The following is a 26,844-nucleotide window of genomic DNA, read 5'->3' on the forward strand; positions in this document are numbered from 1 at the left end:
AAGAGATGTTAATAAAAAGTGTGTACCGTCAAACGGGTAACATTGATCAGAGAGGTAAATAGCATTGATCGGAATGTCCCTCCTAGTAAGAAGTTCGAATTAACATTTATGCATAGAATATGTTCATTGCATATTTATTATATTCATGACTCATGAATCATGAGTAAACAAAAATTAAGGTTTATATAAAAATTAAAATTTCAACAAATATGTATCTAAAAAACTGATAAATGCTACCCCAGATAACGGTTACTTTTTCCTCCAGCAGGTGAATTCCGGCGCACATTTTCTTCGAAGAGAAGAAATTTTCTTCCATAATCCACCAGCAAGAAAATTTTCTTTTCTTCGAAGAAAATACGCGCCGGAATTCGCCTACAGGTTAGGCAAATTTCTCGATGAGTTCGAGGGATTTCATGAAGTAATCCCTGGAAACATATTGGTGTTATATCTGCGAAGAACTGTGAATGAATTCTCGAACGAAGTCATACAAAAATAACCATGGGAAAATGGGAACAACCGCAGACAGATGAAATTTCTCTAATTCTAGTCGATACAAACTTCAACGAAATCTAAACTGAAACGCATTTCAACATTTAAGTTTGTAACTGTAGAAGCAAACTGCTTTTTATTTCCGTAATAAATATCCTACAAAATGTACTTAATTCTAAGAATTGTTCAAATAGTACCTATTTCTGCTACAGCCGGGGAATCACTCGTACGCAATCAAGTCAATGAAATGATCATAAGTGAACATGATATAAAAAAAAACAAAGTTCACGCACAGACGTCACGTTTCCAACTCACAACTGTTTCTTTCCATCGCCATCTCCACCGGTGTCCTTTTCCTGATAACTTTTAAGCAGTTCCTTCAGCCGATGAATCTCCTGATCTTTAGTTCTCAGCTCTTGGTCCTTTAGGATCAGCGATTCGCTTGTTCGCAACTCCAGCAGAGAAAGTTCTTCCTGGGATTCCTCCTGGCGACGATTCTTTTCGTCGATGGTATTCTTGAGTGCTTGAATTTCCTCCTCTTGGATGGAAAGGTTCTTTTTCAACTGAGAGATGACTTTGTCCCGGTTGAGCTTCATGCAATTGACGGCTTCCGTCAGGGCAAAGGTATCGGGACGGCGACAGGGACGGGTACTGAGAAGGCTCTTGAGCAACTCAACGTATTCCCGGTCGAGATCTTTCGGGAACTGCTGTTTGCGAACCTGCTTGATCAAATCAGCGCGCTCCATATCGGTTTCTAAAGGAATAAGTAGTTCCAAGAGTATAATACCCATGCTATAGATGTCCGACTTCGGATCGCATTTGCCTTCCAGTTGTTCTGGTGCGGCGTAGAGTGGTGTCCCAAATCCAGCCCCTGTATGGGAGCTCTGGAGGGGACAGGCTAGGCCAAAATCACCCAACTGAATGGAGATCGCTTTGTCGTGGTCACTGACGCTAACGAAAATGTTGCTCGGCTTGATGTCGTGGTGGACGATTCCTCGCGAGTGGATGTAGGTTAGGCCATTGAGCAGTTGTTGAAGAACATCCGTTATTACGTCCAAGTGCTGTGGCGTGTGATTGGCAGATTTATCATCCTGTGGAGGACTTGGCATACTACTTTTAGGTTCAATCAAAGGGCCAGAATCTCCAGAACTACTTCCAGAGCTGAGTTTTGATGTTTGACGGCAGAAGGAGTTTCTCGGATTGGCAGTAGTAGTGCAATCTCTTCGTGGACAGCGTAGGAAATTGTGGTAAAACTCTTCGAAGCAAGGGAAACGATTGCGATCGTCCAACCATTCGCGAAGAGTGAGGTGACAAAGAGTCATCTGAATGTAGAGAGTTGCCCATTTCAGCTTCACGTGGGGTTGTGATTCCTCTAAATTTATGAGACTTCCTCGAGCGTCCTCCAATTCGGCTAACTGTTGATTATTTTCGTCTGTCCTGTCTCCATTGCTGTCCTCGAATTGAATGCTGAAGTCATCTGTGTCATCTTGTAGTTTGAGTGAATCGTTCAACGTTGATTTTCGTTTTCGAGACTGAAATATAAAAAAAAATGTGAATGAATTATTAATCATGGCGTTTCATTTACCGCCAAAAAAGCCATTAAAATTTAATAATGCAGTTTGTATGAATAGTTATTTTACACCTTTGATCTTTGGATGGATTCATTATTTATTAAAATTTCGCTTTTCCTTTTTGGAGTGGTATTAAATTTAAAGTTTTTCACAGTTGTATTTTATAGTCCAGTCATTCTGGTGTCTTTAGCGAATTTGGTCCTTATCATTCAATGGACAAATGCGCTCAAGACACTAAGATGATTCGACGCGTAGTTATTGTGCTACATCACTTTGTGTTTTGGTGCATTTTTTTGTCAAAATTAAACCTATCAACCTTTCAGTAACTTTTGAATCAATGGGTTTCACACAACTACTAATCAAAAATTGAGGCAATTTTTAGCTCGTCGCAGAAAAAAAATGAAAAGAATCGGTTGAGAAATGTCGGAGTTATAGATTTCTGAAGTTGACCATTTTGTATGGGAAAACGCCTTTGGTGCATTTAATTTGTCCAATACTGTATGTTCTTTGTTATTTATTATTATTTTTTCCCTGGGCTTGGAATTATTAAGCAATTATTTTAGAGCAATTATTTTAGATTTTTGATCGAGCAATTATTTTAGATTTTTGATCGATTCATTTGTAGTGTTGATTAGAGGTTGCATGTTGAAGTACATGCAATGGCAAAGGTTTTATTACAACGATCAAATTTTTTGGATATTCTGATCCAGAGATCCTATTCAAACTACTGCATAATTGTTGGATGGCAATCGATAGCCTTGCGCTAAGCAACATAGAATAACAAATTGTAGTAGTCCTAGATAGTTATAGAATAAAATTTTTCTTTACTTCCACTGTAACACTTGTTATCAATCAACAATGGATTATCTCGAAGTCTGCGATGTATCCAACTTCGGAAGAGGTGCTTTTTTTCGTATTCTGATGTGCATTCATGATCTCAATTTCTAAAGTTGGACATCTTGCATATTCTAGATGAAAGTTCAATGGGCGATAGGAATGTCTGATTTTTCTACCATATCAACAATAACTGGGAAGAGTAAATATAACTCACGAGCATCACGCAGAAGTGACAGCATTAGACTTAGCAAAAGCCTACAAGAGAGCTTGGACACCAGGAAGGAATTATCGATCAGGGCCTATCTGGACACATTCCCCAGAAACTTTCTCCAAAAAGGAACATTCCAAGTTTGCGTCGGTAGTCATCGTTCTAAATATTTTAACGAGGAAACCGGCAAGGTTCAGTCATTGCTGTTACCATTTTCCTAATAGCTATGAACGGAGTATTCAACACTTCAACAGTCTTCCAAAACATTTTCTATCAGTTGTTATCCAGTAGCAGTGAGAGTCGGACGTATTTTGAATTACGTTCTACACGATCGTCCCAATTGTTTCGCTGCTCATGGCGGTGATCGGGCTTCGTGAGAACAGTTTCAAATTACGCTTCATCGTCACATTAAATCGTTTTACCATGCTTGGTGAAGACACACTAATTTCGTATAAAAAGCAACCTAAAAGCTGCCGTTATTGTCTACAACCAGGCAAATCCAACTCGGAGAATAAGAAAGACACCAAAACAACTACTAGAACAACTGAACGGGGCCTCCACCAGCGGAACGATGTGATGAGCCGTCGTCAGAAGTTGAAACGCACTGTTCGCCAAAGAAAACAGAAAGAAGAGACGCTACCACAGAAGCAACCAAATGGAACAATGAAGAAACTACAGCAAACAGTGTTTCCGAATCGGAAGGCACTGTGGGCATGGATACGGATGCCGGACCAGATCCAGATCCAAAAGATATCGAAGGGTGGATAAATAAATTTGATAAGCGTAGTAAACGACAACAGAAACGATACGATGAAATAATGAAAGAATGTAAAACTTCCAATGTCAAATAGTTTTAATAAATATACAGACCTGAATGATCTTTGTTAGATTGAAAGGTCTATAATTAAAAAAAAGTCTTCCAAAAGAGATCTACATCTTTGTTTATACCGACGACGTAATGCTGGAGGTAGTGGGATCCACGGAAAAAGATCTTCGACGAAAACTTCAACCATCAGTTAACGCAGTCTCCAAATGGACGAAACAAGTTGGATTCGAGTTGTCAACTGAAAAAAGCTCCAAAACACATGTCTGTCCTTTTCGTCATCGTCCCATCCGTTCCTCAGTCCTGGTCGACGGAAAACTAATCACATTGAAGAGGCGTACTCGAATACTCGGCGTTCATCTGAACCGCCACTTAACTTTCCAGGAACATTTCAAAGAGATCAGGCGCAACTGTCAAACGCGTCTAAACCTTCTGGGAACCTTATGAAAACGACATCAAACCAGCAATCAAGACGTCCGGCTACGTGTAGCTAGTGGGGATTTTTTTTATATTACCGTACGGGTTTGGGCCGAAGGGTCTCAGATTTTCATGAAACTTTTTCCACAAGCAGGGCTCATGGATACATGATTAAAAAAAAAAATTGAGAAAAAATCAGGGTCGCCTATTTTCCCGGAAAACCCAGGTGGATTTTTTTTTGTTTTCCCTTGACACTAATTACTTTGAAAAATCATAACTCAAGAACGAAGCATCGTAGAAACAAAGTTTTTATATGAAAATTTAAGCAAACTTTCTCAAAAATCCAAAAAAAATAAGAACTGGAAAAAGTTTTCCACAAAATTTTCCACCGTTGGAAAAATTCGTAAAGAAAAGCCGGAAAAACTATGCCTGAACTCGTGGAAAATTTTCAAAAAAATATTTTCGAGAAGGTAATTTTATAAGCTTTAATCACTGAAATTTTTGGAATGCACTTTTTTTTTCGTTTTTGAGTTATGGCCAATTTTGTGAAAAATGTCCAGATGTGTCATATAAGACTTTTCTTTGAAAAATCATAACTCAAGAACGAAACATTGTAGAAACAAAGTTTTTATATGCAAATTTAAGCAAATTTTCTCAGAAATTCAATAAAAAATATGAACTGGAAAAAGCTTTCCACAAAATTTTCCACCGTTGGGGAAATTCATAAAAAAGCTGGAAAATCTATGCCCGAACTCGCGGAAATTTTTTAATAAAATATTTTTAAGAAAGAAACTTTATAAACTTCAATTCTGGTAAGATTTGCCATACATGCCTTTTCGTTTAAAAATCATGACTCAAGACTCATCATGACTTGTCGAACCGGATTCAAATTATCTCAAAAATATGAAATTTTTGAAATGGAATCAGTTTCCCAGGATTTTTCACTGTTTATGAAAACAAATAGTGAAAATCCAATTAGCTATTCCAGCTTTCAAACAAAGTATATTTGAAAAGAGCGGTCAATAAGATCCAATCCTACAATATTTTTAAATACGCTCATTTTTCGTTCCTAAAACATGATCAAATATTGCTAGGATGAGCTGTTTGAACCATATATTTACAAATTTATAAGTTCACAAACAAAATTTTTTAAGAACGAAACTACATAGAAACAAAGTTTTCTTCAATCAGAATGTAGGCAATTTTTTCCTGTTAGGTAACTACAAAATTGACAGTTAAATAAATGGGTAGACAATATGACAAATAGGTATTTACCAATTCAAGTTTAAAGCGTTGAAATGGCTTGAGAATCATAAGTTTACCAAAAACTAACAAAAAGCAGTGAGAAAGTGCAAGTGTTGTCTTTCAGCTGTATATTCCTCGTTATTAATTTTTGGAAAGTGAAAAAAGTTTTCCCGAAGCTGTTGAAATGGACAAAGTTCAATACAGTACTGACCCGATTTTATCAGCCCCCGATTTTGTTTGCTTTTTGACCCGATTTTGTCAGCCTATTTTAAATTTGTCATATAATTGTTATCGTCATGTTTTACCACGTTTACATTAAAATTGATGATGATGTTTGATGCCACGCACGCATGGGAGTAGCCAGAGGGGGCAGTGGCAAAATCGATATCACCAATATAAGGGAGAGGGAGCCCCTGATAAAAAAAAAACTGGCTACGCCCATGTCCATCGCCCTCTTAAAAGTCCATGTAACCATGTAACACATAACAAATTGAAAAACAGGAACAAAATAAAATGACCCGATTTTGTCAGGTTCCCCATTTTGTCAGCCTAAAATTCATCGAGGGGCTGACAAAATCGGGTCCTTACTGTATTACGAATACAATTCTTTATGCTGTAACCCCTTCGGACTGGACGGCCACAAATCAGTAAGGACAAATCTACAATCGATCAGCCAAGGCCTCATCAGTAAGCTTTCGAATGGAGTTCGGTGGATTACGGAAAAGATGAAAATTTGCGTGAAGTGCTCCATTACCGGTGACCAGAAGGCTCTCGTAACGGATCTTCCAGAAGCAATGGCGTTTGAGGAACAAGTTGCACCACTATCTTCGTTGGCGTCGCCAAAGGAAACTCCTTCCTCGGGTGAGTCAGTTGGTTCTATAAATAATGTACAAAAAATACAAGAGCTTGCTAAATTCTTGGAAATGTCTTTTCAAGTAAAATCATCACGTTTGGATGCTTCTAGTAGTAACTATCGCAATGCTTCTATGGACGAAATGTTCAATCAAATTTTGAGTAAAATAAAGACTTGGTTTCCGCCTAATATTGTCGTTGTTACAGAGGATTTTAATTCCGTTTTATTAAATTTGAACTCAGCTGTTACAAAAGCCGAACCTGACAAGCAAATTGAACTTCTAAAATCACTTCCTAGGAATTGGTCATATGCCAAAGTTAAAGCTAATTTTGACGTGTCTCAACACGTTATAACTGAATCAAAAAAATACAATTTAGGGATTCAACCACTTTCGAAAGTAGGACGACCATCGCATGGATCAGATGTCCAAGACATAGTTTCAAATTTTTACCTAAGGGATGATATCAGTCGGCCATTTCCTGGCTTGAAAGATACCATATCTATTAGGTTACCCAATGGAGTGCGCCAAAATGTTCAAAAACGCCTTTTGCTTGACCCTTTGGATACTTTATATAAACAATATTTGGAAACCTGTAAGAGTGAACAGGAATCTGTCTCATTCACATCGTTCTGGAAACTTAAACCAAAACAATGTGTTTATACAAAGGATTCATCGGCCATGAATGTTTGTGTTTGCATGATACATGAGAATATGAAATTCATGGTTGATGCATTGAAAAAAACAAATTGCTTTGAAGTTCATAATACAGAAAAAAAAACTTAACTTCTTTTTGACTAGTCAAATGATATGTCCAGATAGTACAGATGATTGTTACTTGAGGTCCTGTGAGGATTGTAAATTAAAGAAATTAGATTTTGTTGCCAATCGCTTAGATGAAAACAACGTTGAAGAAGTTAAGTATTGTTTTTGGATTATTTCTCCTCGTTGTGAAATTATCAACAAAGAGGAAAATGTAAATGATTTTATAGAAAACTTGAAAAATCTCACAGAGAAGTTTCTTGTGTATCAATTCAAAGTAGATAAACAAAATAAATTTATAAGAGCTAAAAAGGAATCACTAGTTGAAAACAAAGAAATAATGTGCCAGATGTATTTCGCGGAAAATCATTCGTGCGTGATACAAGATTCCATTCAAAGCCATTACTTTGTACGACCTCAAGTAACAATACATCCATTTGTAATTTATTACAAAGACAAATCTTCGATCAAAGTCTTAAATTTTGTTGTAATTGCTGACATAAAAAAGCATAACACGACATCAGTTTATGCTTTTCAAACAAAACTAATTTCAAGATTGAAAAATAAATTTCCTGAGCTTGAAAAAATCATTTATCTTTCTGATAATTGCGGAGAGCAGTACAAAAATAAATCAAATTTCAAAAATGTATGCAACCATGAAAATGATTTTAAAATTAGAGCATAATGGCACTTTTTCCCAACCTCACATGGAAAAGGTCCATGTGATGGTATCGGTGGCAATATTAAGCGAATGGCTAGAGATGCTAGTATTAGAAAGTCAGCGGAAATTAATAATGCCAAACAATTTTTTGACTGGGCTTCGGTGGGCTTCGTAGCCGTGCGGTTAGCGGCGTCAGTCGTTTAGACGTATTGCGCTACGGAGTGTGGGTTCGATTCCCGCCCCAGTCGGAGAAAACTTTTCGTCAAACGAAAAATTCTTCACTGGTCCACTGGTCGTTCCATGTGTCCGTTGTCTAATGTTAGTAATGTTCAGTCTGTGCAGCCTTTGGCTGAAGACGGTGTAAATTGTCTTTTTAAATTGTCTTTTTAAAAAGGTGAAAGACCAATTTAAAAAAGATAGGGAATTCATCTATGCAACTGAAAATGACTATTCAGAGGCTGAAAAAATTACTTCAGGAGAGATTTTCTAACCTTGCTCCAATTCCTGGAACAAAAAAATATCATTCATTTATTCCAAAAGACGAACGAAGCATTTTTGCGAGTGAATTTTCAGATGCACATGAAAACCAAGAAAATACAGCATGCTTTGTTCTTAATACTACAAAGAAAAGAAAATCTTCTGGTGGTAGCAACCAAAGGCAATCTTCCCGGTTGAAAAAATAGATAGTTTTAAGATAAAATGTAAGTTATGTACTGAATAATTGAATAAATAAAATTAAAGAAAAATATAAAAAGAATCTTATTTGTTCCATAGAAAAGAAAGAATTCCTTGGAATGGAAAAGAAACAGTTTTTCAGCTTTGCTTAACGGTGTAATGTTTCATGAAAAATATAATCCAATCCGACTTATACTTGATTAAAACCAATCCCATATCGTTTCTTTCAGATTTTTTAGAAGATTTGCAATTGCTTTGATAAAAAAAACTTGTTTTTCTGATGCTTCGATTGAAATATGGGTTTTCAAAGAAAAGGCTAATATGGTCATTTTTCACAAAATTGACCATAACTCAGGAACAAAAAAAAAAGTACATCCTAAAAGTTACTAGAATTGAAGTTTATAAAGTTTCCTTCTCAAAAATATTTTAATAAACATTTTCCGCGAGTTCGGGCATAGATTTCCCAACGGTGGAAAATTTTGTGGAAAACTTTTTCCAGTTCATATTTTGTTTGGATTTTTGAGAAAATTTGCTTAAATTTTCATATAAAATGTTTCTACGATGCTTCGTTCTTGAGTTATGATTTTTCAAAGTAAGTAGTGTCAAGGGAAAACAAAAAATTTCCACCTGAGTTTTCCGGAAAAATAGGCGACCCTGAATTTTTCTCAATTTTTTTTTTATTCATATATCCATGAGCCCTGCCTGTGGAAAAAGTTTCATGAAAATCTGAGACCCTTCGGCCCAATTTGTACGATAATAAAAAAAAATCCCCTAAGTGCAATAATTAATAGCAGACTACCATACGGCATCGACCTTACCTGTTTGTCAACCCACCTAATGGTTTCAATGCTCACTCCTGTTAACAGTGTTTATTATCAGTCGATACGAGTTACTTCCAGCCTACTACCCTATACACTATAGTGATGCAAATTTTGAAATTTTAGCTTTTAGCTTAAACGATTCTAATTATGGTAAATAGCATCCTCCCAAAGTTTGAAGTGATTCTGAAGAAATTTGACTGTGCACACGCCATTTAAAGTTTATATGGAGATTACTATGCAAAACGCCAATCTTTTGTGTTCAGCCCTCTATCTCTTCGTCATAATATTTTAAGGAAAAGTTAACAAATTTTTCTAATGTGAAATCCTCTCAGCTACAACTTTTCTGAAGATCACTTTTTGATTGGACGTCAGGATAAATTGTTATTCGTCATCATAAAGCTGGTTTGCACGTAGCATGCTTCACCAACTGTTCGGCAGAGAACAGTGGTGCTCCTGGGGGGAAGAATAGATCAAATTAATACAGGCTACTATGTTCTACAGCAAAAAAACAGTGTTGCTCTGAAATTAATTGAATGATTATCTCAGCATGATATAGACCTTGTTATCAATAATAACAAATAATCTTTATGTCCCATCAAAACGTGGTCTTCGGCAAAGTTGTAACTGGGAAGTTTTTACATGAGATGACTGAACACAAAAGGTTTGCTTTTTCCATAGTAATTTCCATATAAACTTTAAATAGCGTGTGCACAACCAAATTTCTTCCGAATCTCTTCAAATTTTGGGAGGATCATTTTCGTATTACTGTCCAAGGCGGTTAACTAATGCTCTCTACTCATACAGAGATGAACCAGCCCTTGGCTGAAAAATCTAATAAAGAAATAAATGATATTTTAACTGAAGCAGTTGGTGAAACAGCTAATAACATACATATAGCGTTATTACTGAAACTTATTTGAAACCAGGATCCAAACTTTTTTGTTTATCGTAATGATCGCCTTGATGAGGCATGGCTTTTCAATGCACTGGGCAGCATTGAAAACTGCACCAGTTAAACTGCTTCAAAATGACTAACGGAAATTGAATCGCAATAAGTCAATTTTTTTTCGTCGTTGATGACTTTAATGTCAAACATCGCTCATGGAATAATTCGCAAAGTAATTCTAACGGCAGAATTTTATTTGACGAGTGCTCTTCAGGATGTTTCTCAATTCAAAAGCCTGATAGCCCTAAATGTTTTTCTAAAAACCTTCCTACGATTGACTTGGTCTTAACTTAACCGACTCAAGCCGCCTTTATAGCCAACTGGTTCTGATCATGTTCCTATTAAATTTCAAATATCCCATGAAGCAATTTTCAAATAAACAATAATTATAAATGCTTAATTTCGTTTTACCAAATTAGGATGATAGTGTTGCCTAACACAGTCGCCTAGATAAAAGAAATGAATGTACACCCCTATTCTTGTTTACGTTCGAATACTCTTTCGCTCGAAAACCGTTTTGCATTCCCGTTTACGCCAACAAAATCAAATGAGCCGTGGATTCGAACGAATAGGATTCGATCGAAAGTTGGATCCACCGTAAACAAGAATGAGGGTGGTAATGTTTGGAATGACACTGATCTATTTTTTTAAAAATCCGTACTGTTGGCATATTGTATCCATAATTGGTACACGTAACCTAAATTGCTTCATAAAGTTCCATATAAGACTAGCAGGTAAACTAGCTTATTAATATTCTCTAAACATTTGGAAAACTTCTCACGTATTCATGTGTTTGCCGTACCTGGATTTTTTAATACCCCAAATCAAAAGAACTAAACAGCCAATGGTTCTGAATACATACTTAAGCTATCAGTAAACGCTTTGCCAAATGTGCAAATATTTGGCTAGGCATGGATCAAGAGTCAAACGGTTTCAACTCTTGATAAAATCTTTGCAATGGCAAACATTTGTGTTTGGTGCTGTATCAATGATCCTAGTCAAATATTTGCTAGCTATCGTGTACTGATAGCTTAAGTCGATTGATCATCAACAGGTCCTGACCAATAGATCTAATTTTCAGCATGAGCGGATGTTCTTCGGGTTCCTCAGATTTGTGCTCTTTAAAATTTCAGTTGTAGCTTTCTTCCATGTTAACCTTATAGTTTTGATGACTTTCTTCGACTATTTTTTTTATGAAACACCGTGTTCAAGTAATTCTTCAAGTAATTACCTGATATCCAGAAACGTAACTGAAAGATACTCCATTAGAAATCCGCTCATCTTCTTCTTCCTCGTCGTTATCATCGTCATCTTCATCCTCCTCATCGTCATCATCAATGGTCGAAATGCCGGTTCCACTACCATTCGAACCACTTCCCGATTCTCCATTTGCCAAAAGCGGTTCAAGCCAAGCCGCTTTGTAAGGAACTATGTTGATATGGTTCAAACTGGCCAAGGTTTTGACCTCTGCCAGATGCACCAAAACGTTCTTGATAGTGGTCGATCTGATTGTGATTTTCTTCACAGCATACACAATTCCGTCCAGATTGTTCCGAGCTTTGAACACCTTTCCAAACCCTCCTCCGGCAATGAAATCCATCTCGGTAAATTCTCGGTGATAGCGAGACCATTCCAATCCAAGCGCCGGCTGCAGGGGCCAAATATTCTCCAAGGATGGAACCGGCAGATTTTGTCCTCGGGCAATGCTGACTAACTGATACAGTGCTTTCTGGTACTGACTGCGCATCATCTCAAATTCCCCCATTGAGTAGGTTTCGTCGATCAGATTAACCGCATGAAGTCGCTCGCAGATCGTTTCATAGAGTTCCTTGGATCGTTCCGGATCCGCTTCCAAGAGGGCACATAGCTGCTGGACCAAGCTCTCCACCAGCAAAGATACCGGTGTACTTGCTTTGGCAGCAATACGACTTTGGAGGCCATTGTCCATCAGTCTCGTTGAGGCACGGGTTAACGACGTTAGTTCATCCTTGGATCGAACTGAAATTTACCAAGAAACAGCATTAAGAGTCAGTTCGCGAGCGCAGCAACCCCAATCTTGTATCGGTGTTTTCAATCAGGCTGCAATTTGCATAATTATTAATTGGTTTCTTTAATATCGTATTATAAAGTCGACTGTATTCCAACCTTAAGAAAAAAAAATCAATTTCACTATTTTTCAAAAAACAGCTATTTTTTATTTGACGCATTTTCTGAATCCAAAATCTTTTGAAAGTTGGTATAACATAGAGTACCTATTTATGTCAAATTACAACTAAACCCGTGCAAATTTACTATAGTCGCAGTGCTTTAGTTATACGTAGCAGTTCTGGTGATTTTGCATGTTTTGTGACATGAAATCATTAATTTTTTGCCCCACTTCCCCTTACATATAGGGTAGATGTACCAGTTATGGACATAGTGGTTCCCTATTTCGCCATACGGGATTACTTGAATGTTTTCACATTTTGAAAAATTTTTTGGGTTGTAGTAGTAAGATTTTAGATATATCTTGATGTTTAAACATTGAAAAAGATTTAAAATGTGAAAGTGATCGGAATTTTACGTATGGCCAAATAGGGAACCACTATGGCCATAACTGGTACACTTTCCCTACGAAAATTTCATCCTGATTGAAGAACATCGATACTACAACGTCCCCTGGCTTTCAAGAACAATCAAGAAAGTTCTCGAATCTCCACTTTTCTTACCACCATCGAATTTTGTTATCGTCTGGAGGGTATCCCAATCCTGGTCTAAACTTTCGTCATCCTCGTCCGAATCCATCGTCGTTGTTTCCGATTTCCGGGTAAAGGACATTGGCTCACGCTCACTTTTCAATCATTTACCATTTCACAAGCAGTAAAAATGTTTCATTCACAAAAGCACGAAAAAAGAAGGACCGTCGCGTTCAAAATAAAAATCGCGATTAAGCGGTGTTTGGGTGGTACAATTTTCGCTCTGGATTCTTGTTCTTTTACGCGCGCATGTGAATTTTGACGGTTTGCTTTGGAGTGTCTTTCTTCGTTTGCGCCGCGGCGGCGATCAGCTGTTCTGGCTGTACACCGAAACAAGCGAAACAAGAGACGAATAGATCGGCTGCTCATTTGTGAACGGAATCCACACTTCACCAGCGTTGCCAGTTGCTATGGACCAAATCTCCCTTCAAACTCCCTTAAGGCTAAGTACCCCATTAAACATTTGACAGTTCAACAGCCGACTAAATTGGTTGACAAATCGGTCGATTGTTGCACCGACGCTTACGAAAGATTAACACAGGGATCAACCGAATATCACCCGATTTAATAGGGTGGGCCGACGCAATCCTACTAAATAGGTGGATAAATCGGTATTTTAAGTAAAATCCAAGCAAGTTGACCTACTAAACATCAGATTTCCTCGGTCACCCGATTTAATCTAGCGATTAGTCAGTTGATCGCTGTGTTAAACTTCCATTAGCGTCGGTGAAACAATCGACCGATTTTTCAACCAATTTAGTCGACTGTTGAACTGTCAAATGTTTAATGGGGTAGCCCGTCATTCGTTTTGGCAACAATGATGACTTTTCAGCTTGCATTTCAAAGTGATAAAACTCAGTCTTGATAGTTTATATTGACTTGGAAATGTATCACTGTACGCGCTCACATGCATAAAGTATGCTGATACTTTTTCAGCTGTGTCAGTGCAAAATGAACTAATTTTCTTTGATTCGAAATCGTGAGATGAATTAGCAACAATCATCAACGACGCGTACAAATTTCAATGACGGCCTACTTCGCCTTAACTTAAAAAACTACAAAGAACCCAAGTTTTGAACTTATCAGCCTATGAATCGAAATTCAAAGCGATTACATATATTTTTTGTATTTATTTGCTTATAGAAGTTTGGTTAACATGTGTGGGGTAAAATGAAAATTTCAGATTACACTCAAAATATATATTTTTTGGAAAACACTCAAAATTTATTTTCCCCAAAAACAACTCAAAATCTTTTTTGTGTTTGCCTGTAAATCAAAATTCATGGTAATTACATATATTTTTTCGACAATGCATTGATTGTTGAGGACTAGTCAACGCGTTAGAGCAGAAATAAAGCTTTTTGTTTAGGATTTTTTTTTCACAAATATCCTAACGCCAAAAATGGTCGTTTTTGACACCCACCCACCCCCTCGTAACGCATTTTTTATTAATATTTTTCGAATTTTGTATGAGCCGTAACATGAGTTACAAGATAACACATTGAAAGAAATGTATTATGCGAATCGGGCTTTCTACGGGCTCCGTAACCAGCTAAAGTCCCGTAGCCTGCAAACGAAAACAAAACTCGTGTTATACAAGACACTGATCCTTCCTGTTGTCCTATATGGCCATGAATCATGGACATTGAAGGAAGTCGACCGGAGAGCTTTCGGGGTGTTTGAACGTAAAGTGCTGCGAACAATACTCGGCGGTAAACTAGAAAACGGCATCTGGCGGCGTCGCATGAATCACGAGTTGTACCAAGTGTATAAAGATGTGGATATTTTCAAGCGCATAGAACACGGCAGGCTGCGTTGGGCTGGTCACGTTGCCCGTATGCCGGAAGAACGACAAGCAAAGATAATATTCAACAGAGAACCCGGACGAGGCCGCCGACTTCGTGGCAGGCCGCGCACACGATGACTTTTTGCGGTTGAGGAGGACTTAAGGGCACTTAACGTTCAGGGCGACTTGAAGCGATTGACCCAGGACCGAGTCCAGTGGAGAAGACTCATCCATTCGGCGCAGATTCATCTTAGTGTATTGTAACCCATCAAGTATGAAGTAAGTAAGCCAGTAGTTAACGAATTTTGCGACGAACGCAACGCGATCATTGATCCAACGAGCGTCAGTTACCACCAGGCTTGATAGAAACTCCTCTGCGATGCAAAAAGGAGGCGATTTTGCCGTTTTTCTGAGGAGAAAAAATGGACTCAAAATTTTCAACACGGATCCTCAGGCGATTCTCTCTCTCTCTCTCTCTCTCTCTCTCTCTCTCTCTCTCTCTCTCTCTCTCTCTCTCTCTCTCTCTCTCTCTCTCTCTCTCTCTCTCTCTCTCTCTCTCTCTCTCTCTCTCTCTCTCTCTCTCTCTCTCTCTCTCTCTCTCTCTCTCTCTCTCTCTCTCTCTCTCTCTCTCTCTCTCTCTCTCTCTCTCTCTCTCTCTCTCTCTCTCTCTCTCTCTCTCTCTCTCTCTCTCTCTCTCTCTCTCTCTCTCTCTCTCTCTCTCTCTCTCTCTCTCTCTCTCTCTCTCTCTCTCTCTCTCTCTCTCTCTCTCTCTCTCTCTCTCTCTCTCTCTCTCTCTCTCTCTCTCTCTCTCTCTCTCTCTCTCTCTCTCTCTCTCTCTCTCTCTCTCTCTCTCTCTCTCTCTCTCTCTCTCTCTCTCTCTCTCTCTCTCTCTCTCTCTCTCTCTCTCTCTCTCTCTCTCTCTCTCTCTCTCTCTCTCTCTCTCTCTCTCTCTCTCTCTCTCTCTCTCTCTCTCTCTCTCTCTCTCTCTCTCTCTCTCTCTCTCTCTCTCTCTCTCTCTCTATCTCTCGTTGCGAGGCTCACCATTACTCACACATCAAAAGAACTCTTGAGTCTCTATATTTCTGCATAAATATATTCAATAGACTTCTACAGTCAACTTTCAGTCGAGAAATCTACCAGTTATTACTTTGAATTTCGGCTTATAGGCATATAGTGTTAAAAACTCATTTTTTCACAGTTTTTTTTTTATTCAAGAATATTTTGAGCGCAATCAAATATTTATATTTCTGCCCAAAAATATTTGCTGGCCTTCTTAAATGTCACCAGGTCGAATTTTGATTTATAGGAGAAATGTTTAAAAAAATAGGGTTTTTCGAGGTTTCTTGAGTGAAATAAATTTTGAGTACCGTGCATCCCCGCTAATTTGAACGGTACCTCATGCAAACCATCGGGGTTCATTTTTAATTTGAATATCTAGTCACCCTAGAAACGTGTTTCTGGCTACCTCTTTCACTGTTTTGTTTTGATTCTGCGTTCCGTTCCACAGCGTTCCATCTCATTTCGCTCCGTTCCATGAGCTAAATGACGTTTGAACCATTTTCAATCTGAACGATGTGCAAATTAGCGGGGTACAGATTAAATGTGGTCAAACCAACGGGGGTAGGGTGCCGGTGCCATTAGTGGACTACCTAAGCTATAAAAAATCATAACAAAATAACGAAAAGCCTTAACAGAGATCTTTTGGCGTCAACAGATAGATTTCAACCTCTACTATATGGGAAAAATATAAAAAGAGTGATAAAACTAATTTTTTAACAAGAAATCGCTTGAGCTACTATTGGTACACGTGTTCCAGTAGTTGCGCTAGTGCTCCAGTAGTAGACGTTCGGAAATGATACAAGGAATTTTAAACAAATTGATATTTTTTTTGCATAGGTTTAACATTTTTCCCTCAGAACAGCAACCAATATCTTTCGAATGAAGCATAGAGATCATCTCTGGGACTTTTCTTCATTTTTATACATCCGTTTTAAAAACTGCTTCCATCCGTTGATCCACTACTGGAACACGACGGCAACTATTGGTGCAAGGGAGATTTTTTTTTGTGTAAACTTAATTATTTATATGAATTTTTGATACAATAAAAAGCTGAATTTGGCAAATCGACTAAACTAGAGGCGATCTATCCATCAAAAATAGCCTATGTCGTTTTTATCGAAAAATGTACGTTTTATTTCATAGTCCAATCAACTGGTACATTACAACCATTGGCACCGGCACCATACCCAGTATAATCAAAAATTTATATTTCAACCCAAACATGTGAATTGTGGTTCCGGAACATATTTTTCACCAAGAAAACCATAATTTATCACTATAAATATTGTTACATTGCTTAATTTATGCCACAAATCGGTAACAAATAAATCTAAGAAGTATTTTTTGTTAAAATAAAAATTGGGTTTACTATCATTTTATATACATTTCAAATGGGTAATGATCTCGAATAGTGTCTGATTCCTCTGCTGCAAAAATATTGAAAATCACACACATAGTAAATAAGAAGATAGCTGTTTCGTGAATAGCCATATTCAATGTATTTTAGTTTTAAAAGATGTGTTGATATTTTTACTAAGATGTTTTAAAAAGTGAAGTAGTACAATGCAAAAATGATAAGCTTTGAAGAAGGGGCGCTCAAATGACGATTCGCCAAGGGCGTAATGAGGTCACGCTACAGCTCTGGTTGTACGCATCTCGTTGCAGAACTCGACTTTCATAGCACTCGTCGTAGTTATGTACGATTCGTGTTGTAAAAATCATCATTCAGCAACTTGTTACGTAAACTACTATTAATTTGACCGCCTACCAATTACTTCATATGACTTTTAACAAAACTAAATGAAATAATTGTTGAACTTTATAATATTGCACTATGTGCATACTGGACTATTTGGATATTTTTTCACATATCAAATTTGAACTTTGTTTTAATAACTACCAATAACTAAACATTGAAGTGAAATTTGAGAAAAAATTACACGTATTCTCGGTGAGAATCTAATTCACAACTCCCAAATTCGCAAAATAGGGCGCGTTACTGATACGCTACACACTAAACACACTACGGTGAATTTCACCGTAATCTCAACAGCTGAACAGTTCGGTAAAATAAAACACCGTATTTCGTCGGAATTTAACGGATTACGGTGATTTTTTACCGAATACTGTGAAAATTTACCGTACTCCGTTAATTTATTTCACCGAACTGTTCAGCTGTTGAGATTTCACAGGAATCCGTAAAATAATTTAAGTTTGTATGATTGGACCTCTGAACACAGAAGCTAACCTGAATTCTTTTTCAACTCAATCATCACGCGGTCCTTTTTCGCAAAGCTCACTTCTTTCGGAAGTATTAGATGAACTTTGTATGTCAAAAAAGTATTTTGTTGAAACATATACTGAATCGAGTTGGTACCTACCCCTTCAATATTTTATTGGCTTATTTTGTATTTATTTCTCTACTGGACTGCGAAGTGCGGCCTCAAATGTAAGTGGGAAAGTGTGAATAAAAGTGCGGGTTTGCATTGAATCCTGTTGGTGTCTTCAGAGCACTTATTCTTTGATTTACGAAGTCCCCCGAAGACACCTACCCGATTTGATGCCACTGCGCACTTTTATTAGCGTTTCCGCACTTGTAAAAACTTCTGCGATAGTCCAGTGGCAAAAGAAATGCTCAAGAAAATTTGACTAATAAATTACGAATTCAGTGTTTTATGAGGAACTATATGTTTTCGTTTGGATTATTTTAAGTGTCCTTTTTAAATCAATAACAACAACAATAATACCAACATGCATTTTACATTAACAATTCCATAAAATTTTTCACAATTGTTGATATTTTAATAACATTCAAACAATTATTGGAAATATTTTCACATTCCTCATTGAACTTATGTAGTTCCATACAATCAAATTGCAATCCTATCCTAACGCACAGCAACAATAACCAACAAATTAAATAGACACGCCAAATTCCTTAACAAGATTCATCAAACATCTGATACCAACGACCAACAACGCTTTCCTTCGAACAAATTTGAAAACCACCGACTAATTCACCAACGCTAAACTTACGCATCGCCTCGCATGACAGCCGGCACTAGGGTGGGGCTTATTTCCAAAAATCTTCCGTAGTCAGGATTTACAAAGTGGAAAATGATCATCGGTCTCAAAATAACATCCTGTGAAAAAATGAGAATTTTTGGTGAAGGTTTAGAGGTGGCGCAAAGAGCGTATGTGCAGTTTTCCCATTTTAGTGAACTCTGAAAAATTTTGGTATGCTTTTCAGCTTGTTTTGGTGATTTTAGGACCCTTGAGGGCAAAAAATCACCTCAAAATTGCGATATCTCCACTCCTTTGGATGATTTTTGACGAAATATATTTTACGCATGCGATTTTTGGCCCTTGCATAGATTACGCTGGCTGATTAATATGAACCCGAATAAGCATATGAATAGCTGGGGAGAATTCCTATGCTAGTAGAATGGAACAAAGAGCAAATAAGAATGAGAGAAAGAACAAAGAACACAGAAGAATGTAAGGTAAGGTGGGTTAAACAGGTGGGAGGGTGACTGAGGAATCTAGAAAACGATGATTATATTTATTGACTTAATTTTTTTTCATTTTTTTTTTCGGGGATGGGATTTGATCGCAGATCCTCAGCGTGAAAGTTGTGTGTTCTAACCACTACACCAGGTCCGACCCCTTGACTTCTATTTAATATTACCTACTTCAGAAATATTTCGAACAATTTTTCTTCAAGTAGGGGAAGAGCATAAATTTTTTAAACATCTCTAGTTTTCGACCCATGTATACGATTTTATTGGAACTTATTGCAACTTTATTGGACTTTATGGAAAAATTTCAATTACGGCTAAAATATCCTTAATTCCATGCGATGTTTCATCATTATTCTCCTGGTAGATATAGATAAATGCACGTCACTTTACTGCTTTAGTTCAATAATCGTTTGGTTGTTTTTTTTTTTCTGAATGATGAGAGCAATATATCGAAAGCGACCGGAGCAAAATTTACATCCTGGAAATTCAGCCTCACGCAGTATCTATTAAATTCATAACTAATTTATATAATTATTTATATATACATAGGACATCCTGTGAAAATTCCTTCATGTAGCTCTGCCCTAAAAAATATTTTTCAGAACTGTGACGACTTAATTTTGGTTTTATTTGAGAGGTTTTCAACCTGAAGTGCTTTATCTCTTGCACCCCATAGAAGCTCGTGCACTAATTTGAATTTTGACTACCGATTTTTTTCCTTCTGCTGTTGTTTATACACATCGATTTCAAATTTTTGAATACAGATGTAGAACGATGTATTGAACTTCATCTGCATTTTCGTTTGTCCGAAGTTATGTTGAAGATGTTGTGGCGAAAGTGAAGTATTGGAACCCCAAACGCAATTAATTCCTGAAATGGCATCATAATCCAGAAATTCCAGTGGAAAGTCTAACAAGAAGTGTTATTGCTGGAAAGCAAAAATCGTTTATGGATTTACCTAATAAGGATATATCGTGTGGGATCAAAATCCGAACACCTAAGAAATGAATCTAAACCCTTCCACTTCATATAAAACTACTTCTATTTGTATGAAGTGTACGGATTTTGAACCTGTATGGATTTGGGCCCCTCTGTAATTTCTTTCAGATTATAAAAGCAATTGCTGGAGTTATATCAAACGGACATTCTAAAATACTAAATGAGTGTTAAACTTGCATATAATCACATCTCATACATCCAACCGAGATATTTTCACGGCTCCATAGTTGATTCTAATATAATATCATCAGTTACACCCTCTTCCCTGTTTAACCCACCCCACCTTACCTTCTTCTGTGTTCTTTGTTCTTTCTATCATTCTTCTTTGCTCTTCGTTCCATTCTACAAGCATAGGAATGCTCCCCAGCTATTCTTATTCGGGTTCATAGTAATCAGTCATTGTAACCTATTCAAGGGCCAAAAATCGCATGCATAAAATATATTTCGTCAAAAATCATCTAAAGGAGTGGAGGTATCGCAATTTTGAGGTGATTTTTTGCCCTTAAGGGTCTTAAAATCACCAAAACAAGCTGAAAAGCATACCAAAATTTTTCAGAGTTCACTAAAATGGGAAAACTGCACATACGCCCTTTGCGCCACCTCTAAACCTTCACCAAAAATTTTCATTTTTTCACAGGATGTTATTTTGAGACCGATGATCATTTTCCACTTTGTAAATCCTGACTACGGAAGATTTTTGGAAATAAGCCCCACCCTAAGCCGGCACGCGTTACCTATTTTGTTGTAGGTATTTTATTAACAACGACAGTCCTGCGAGTGATGCACTTCCGCAAAATAATGCATTTCCTACCCACCACTGACTGTCGGTTTCGCCTGACGGAGCCGATTGCATGACGTAGATTGGTTGGTACGGCCGTACGGCAGTCTAACAATGCAATCCAATCATCCGCGTGCGCGCACGGGTTTCCGTTTTGCGCACCCCTCGTGACGCCCAACGTTGAATGAAAAAAAATAATAAAAAAATAAATGGAACAGCAGGTAACTTATTCATGTTTATAATAAGTTGAATAAATCATGTCTTTTTTGAAAAATACAGATTTTATCAAATGAGAGAAGTATTGACAGTAACTTGTCTAAGACGATCAAGTTACATAAAAAGTCAACCTACAAAATTCCACCCCTGCAGGGGTGGTTGTGACTGAGTGTTTTAATAAACGATACTTAAAAAAACATAAATGTAAAATCAATGCAAACCGGAACCAGCAGATGTGAGTTTTCTATTTTAAGAGAAAACGGCCAGGCATTTCTCTGAGGACCTTATTCCAATAACTGAGAACTTTCATAGCAAAATATATGAAATAAACATATTTTCTGATAGACTAACTGTTCCATCATATTTGGTTTAATATACATTTTGTTCAACACAAATCATTTAATCTTCAGATAAACGATATTATCTTCATTGTATTCATATTAAGACTACATGAAAATGCTCTGAACGAATTTTTATGATCTTTTGTAGGATGATCCGCTTTGAAGCAAATAAGCGAATAAAGGATGTACAAGGCAATGAAGGAAGGTAGTTCTCTTTTTTTTTTAAACAGACCTCTTAGAGGCTTGCTTTCAAATAGTGATCAAGTCTCTAAAAAGAGATCTGTTACCAGCCCTGTGACAGAGCATTTTCCTCGTGGGCTACATCAACCTTATGGTGATGCCATGGAAAGCAACGTCGAGTTCGAGAAACAATGAACCCAAATTCGGTCTGCCCGTTACTTCATCCCGCAGGACTCCGAATATAAGGCAAAATGTGTAGAATCATAAAATGTGCGGGAGAAAATCCCGATCAAGATCCTGTCGGGGGTTCTTCTTCACCCCTCGTTCACGAATTAGGGAAAGCAACTGAATCGTTTGATCGCGCGTCACATGTGGTGCCACTAAAAGTACCTACGGATGGGATGCCCACGTTTGATGCAGTTTGAAACAAAAGGAAGAAGTTTCCGACTTCTTTATTGCAATAATGTTGAGAGGTTGTCTTTGGCTAACGCGGTCAGTGGTGTGGAAAAAAAGGGAATATCCCTAGCAAAGCGGAAAAGCAGAATACATATTTTCAAAGGTCCTCTCTGTGTTTCGGTCAGAGTCTCCAGACTGTATTCAAAAGGAAGTTTGACTAGAGGCAGTTGAGGTCGTTGGCCGTCTAGAGGCCAGGGCCTGAATAGATATGTATATGCGACTTACATTATAAGCTTTGAAATCGAGTGGAGTAAACAAATAACTAGAAATCCAACGACCTGTAAATTTATTTGTTATGTTTTGGAAAACGTTCAACGAAAGATCAGTGATTTGTTTTTACTCTCAAATCTAGATCAAAACTTTAAAACCGTTTATTGGACTTATCATTGAGCTTCATTTGCGGAAAAAACACGCTACCTCTTAAGAGAACTGAAAACTTGCTTGATATTATTATTGACAATTTATTATAATTTTATTCGAAATTTGCTCAAATGTTTTAGCATTAGATATTCTATGTAATTCATAAGTTCTGCAAAAGTTGCATATGGACAACTTAGACAGCGAGAATAATATTTTTTTCCGAGCAAACAATTACATTTATATGTTTGTACTCTTCTTTAAGGTACCGTAAAATGGGGGTAACATTGATCGGAATGACCTTCCTTGTTAAAAGTTACAATCAACATTTTCCGTTGAAACATTTTTAATACATCATAGCGCTTCTCTTAAATTTAAGTGTGTAATCCAGTTAACTGACATACGGTTAAATCACCTATCAACGTTTGGTCGAATAGCCAGACACATATTCTACCTACAGGCATGCCAAACGTGAGAATATCCTTCCACAAATTAGGCATTTAGCATAACACGTCCACACTTACAAACCGTAATCCCGATACGATTAAAAACTCAACGCGCAACACCGAACCGTTCGTTCACAATATCGTCAATAGGATCCTAAAATGTTTAATAAAATCTTGTTTTTATTTAATTACACATGTTACTGCAACTACTTTAGCAATTTTTCCCGCTCAAATAACAGCCATATCATATTTAAACTTTAATTTGAAAATTGGGTCCATAAATGAACCTTAACACTTTTGAACATGTTTGACGTTCGCTTAGTTGACAAAAACACCACAGGGGTTTTAGTTTTAACAGTGGGGTTGTTCCCATCTGACATTACGGAAGGGACACGGAGAACAAAATACACCCAAAATTTTAGTTTAAACCAAAAGGTGAGACAAAATCTAAAAAAAAAACATAAATAAGTTTTTTGGACTTGAAAAAAATTCAAAAACTGAGTAAACATGTGTTTTTGGCCTAATCTTAAGCGTTTGGCACTAAAATTGACTATACACGAATGGTAATCTAATCTTCCATCACACACGATTATGACACGCAACTAAAAATCCTTATGCTCTTCTTAATTTACCTAGTCTTGCTTGCAAATTAAAATCTACTTTTACTTTTTCATGGAACTTTTCTAGGCTCCAGAACATCAAAGCACAAAATCAGAAAAATTCAAACAATTTCTTCTAATCCTCTTCATTCACAAGAGCTAATTCTAAATCAACTCAAAACCAAAAAGGTTTTATTTTGGATTGAGCTGGTCATGCTTCATAAGTATCCACGGAATCTTGAAATTTCAAAACATCTCCCCAGTATTCGAATTTGCTCTTTTGGATGAAGTTTTACATGCTCCGGTAATAGGGTACAGAGCTACTTGGGCACTTCCATGATTCACATTGGCATGGGGGCTTTTTCTCGATCGAATTGTCTGAAACTTTGCAATAAGAAGCACTTCAATGCGACGCATATTGTTGGAAAACATCTGATCTCATGCTCTCAGCTTTCAAAAAACCCACTGCCGAAGTGAATCAAAATTGCCAAGAACAGGACCAGTCTCATTTTCCATAAAGCACAAAATCAGAAAATTTCGAACAATTTGTTTGCTGCTCTCGCTTTCACTACACAACGACAGCTGACTATGAATGAAAATTGCCCATCTCCAAAAGCATCCACGAGGCACAAAATCAGAAAAATTCAAGAAATCTGCTCGTCTTAATTTACATTAATTTTCACTTCGTTTCGCGGCGCATAACTAACTGATTTCGAGTCTGCTGTTTTGGATGGAGCCTGTCAGGCTCCAGAAGTATCCACGAAGCACGAAATCAGAAAATTAAAGAAAAATCTCTCTTGTTTTCGAGTCTGCTCTATTAAGTAGAGCTTGCCAAGCTCCAGAAGTATCCACGAAGCAGAAAGTCTGTTGAATTTCAAATGATTGCTTGTGCTCCTTTCAGTAACACATTCTTGCTTTCAGTACCCGCATAGAAAAATCCAATTTCTCTTATTGTCAAAACCACAAATATCTTTCAACTGAAAAGGTAAGTGTATTACGAACAGTAATTATGTTGTAAAACAATAAGGAACCCAAAGCTCTAGACTGTAAGGAACAGTTTGAGTAACCAATATCAAGTGGTGACAATATATTCAAAAGCTCAGATATTGTTGAACAATATGGGGATGTGAATCTGTTGAAAATAGTGAAAACATTTATGCAATGTTTGTGGAATGGTTTTTGTGTTTATTAAGCGAACATCACTTACAAACGTGCATTTAACTATAAATTACTGTTTTTCAACAGTTTGGCAAACTGTTGAACGCATTGGTATTTGTAGGAAAATTTTCATTAATTTGGCAGGCACGCTTAAAATTTGACACACATGTTATTTGGCTGTTACGCAATTATTAATTGAACGTTATTCCATGATTTCACACATTTCAACAAAAAAATGTGGAACAACGCGATTTTTATGATGTTCGTATGCTTGTTCCTTATGTTTTAAATCAGATGAGTAAAATACTATACATTTTTCGAAAGCCGAGTCAAATTCATCAAGCTACTTTGTAAATTGTTTTAAGCGTGCATTTCTGTTTTTGTTTTGCTAACAGAAACTGAAGTGAAAGACAAATCGTCGTCAATCCAGCGATTTGCACGAATTTTCACAATCTGGGATTGATTGCAATCCATTGGTGAGCATCTCATGCATTAATATTTCCTCTATATTCTAAGAATTTTTGTTTTGTTTCTCCCTCACAGCAGTCATTTTCTTAGACGAAGCGCCGGAATGGAAGTTCCTACAAGTTCTCGGGCAGCTGAAGACGAACATTTATGATCCAATGTTTGCACGGCTCAGACCCAAACCAGAACCTGGGAAAGGAGCTGAATCAGATGAATCCGATGTTTTCATCGGTGTTTTCGAATGCCCACATTCATGAGGATGGTGATTCAGTAGTATGTTAGCGGTTATAAGTATTTATAATAGTGACAATTAGTGGAAAAGATTTTAGAGGTAGCGCATAAAAATCTAGTAAGGGTTCATTCACAAATTTCATAACGTCGAAAATGGCAATTTTCGACATCTACCCACCCCCTCGTAACGCTTTTTGTATGACTATTCTACGAATTTTGTATGGCCTGTAACATTTTGAGGATACCCACCCACCTCCTTCCCCATTATGAAATTTGCGAACTGGCCTCAAAATCAAATTATGTAACTTCCTCAGTTATTCAAGTCATGGACGAATAAAATGTATATGCCAAAGGAAAATAATAAAAAATAAAACGAAATTTGCAGTACTATTTTTTCCGATTCATTACTTATAATTTAAACATAAAGAAACAGTATCATTTGTGGTAAAAATACCATATCACACTGTAAACATACTATTACATATACATTATTTTGTTTCATTCAAACTTTATAGTTGCACTATTCTGAAACGGTTTCCTTTACAGTAAATTGATCAAAAAATGGATAGTATACGGACAATTGGGCAAATTGTAATGGAAAAAAAATGTTCGAGAAAATCGGCGTTTTTGAATGGTTACATAACTTAACCGCCTATTCCCCATACTGTATTTTGTCCAATAACCATTCACAAAACTGTTAAAACTATTCATGATACGATAGGCTTATTGTTATTTTAGGCGTTATATGAAATTATTTAGATATTGTTATAAATGGTTGGGGAGAGTTTCGGATACAGTATAAAAATGGTTCATATTTATGCGGGTAGGCAACAACAGCTAATTTAAAATCTACTCTTCTGAATGGAGCTTTCTCGGCTCCAAAAATAACCATGAAGCACAAATCAGAATATTTCAAACAATTTCTTTTGCGCAAAGGGCCGTTTGTTTAAAATTGTACTGCAATCAGGGATCGAATCCCGAGAAAATTGAGAGAATCTCTCACGTATCGCTTTCTGTAACTATCATATTATGTAGCACATTATGAGAGGCTGTTTATCGTATACTGCTACAACTTTGATCAGATTGGGGGGATAGCAGTACATGATCAAACCTCTTTAAACAAGCTTAAAACCTGGGGGACACTATTGCTATTGTAAGTTCGGGGATTGTTTATCGTATTAGTAAAGTAAAACATATCACCAACGGTAAAC

At 37.0% G+C, this 26,844-nt stretch overlaps 1 protein-coding gene and 1 long non-coding RNA gene across 2 annotated transcripts; one reads left to right on the top strand and one right to left on the bottom strand.

The window, feature by feature from the left end:
- Window positions 1-592: 592 nt before the first annotated feature.
- LOC5567211 (eukaryotic translation initiation factor 2-alpha kinase 1) lies at window positions 593-13,323 on the bottom strand. The gene is made up of 3 exons (XM_021850282.1): window positions 13,015-13,323; window positions 11,538-12,304; window positions 593-2,021 (listed from the first exon to the last, which is right to left on the bottom strand). The coding sequence occupies exons 1-3, from the start codon at window positions 13,121-13,123 to the stop codon at window positions 801-803; spliced, it is 2,097 nt and encodes a 698-aa protein (XP_021705974.1). The 5' UTR covers window positions 13,124-13,323; the 3' UTR covers window positions 593-800.
- Window positions 13,324-25,274: 11,951 nt separating this feature from the next.
- Window positions 25,275-26,031, top strand: LOC110678804. The gene is made up of 2 exons (XR_002501953.1): window positions 25,275-25,413; window positions 25,481-26,031. It is a non-coding gene; the product is annotated as an uncharacterized LOC110678804 (long non-coding RNA).
- The last annotated feature ends 813 nt before the right edge of the window (window positions 26,032-26,844 follow it).

Source organism: Aedes aegypti, chromosome 3, assembly GCF_002204515.2.
Source record: "Aedes aegypti strain LVP_AGWG chromosome 3, AaegL5.0 Primary Assembly, whole genome shotgun sequence".
Classification (NCBI taxonomy): domain Eukaryota; kingdom Metazoa; phylum Arthropoda; class Insecta; order Diptera; family Culicidae; genus Aedes; species Aedes aegypti.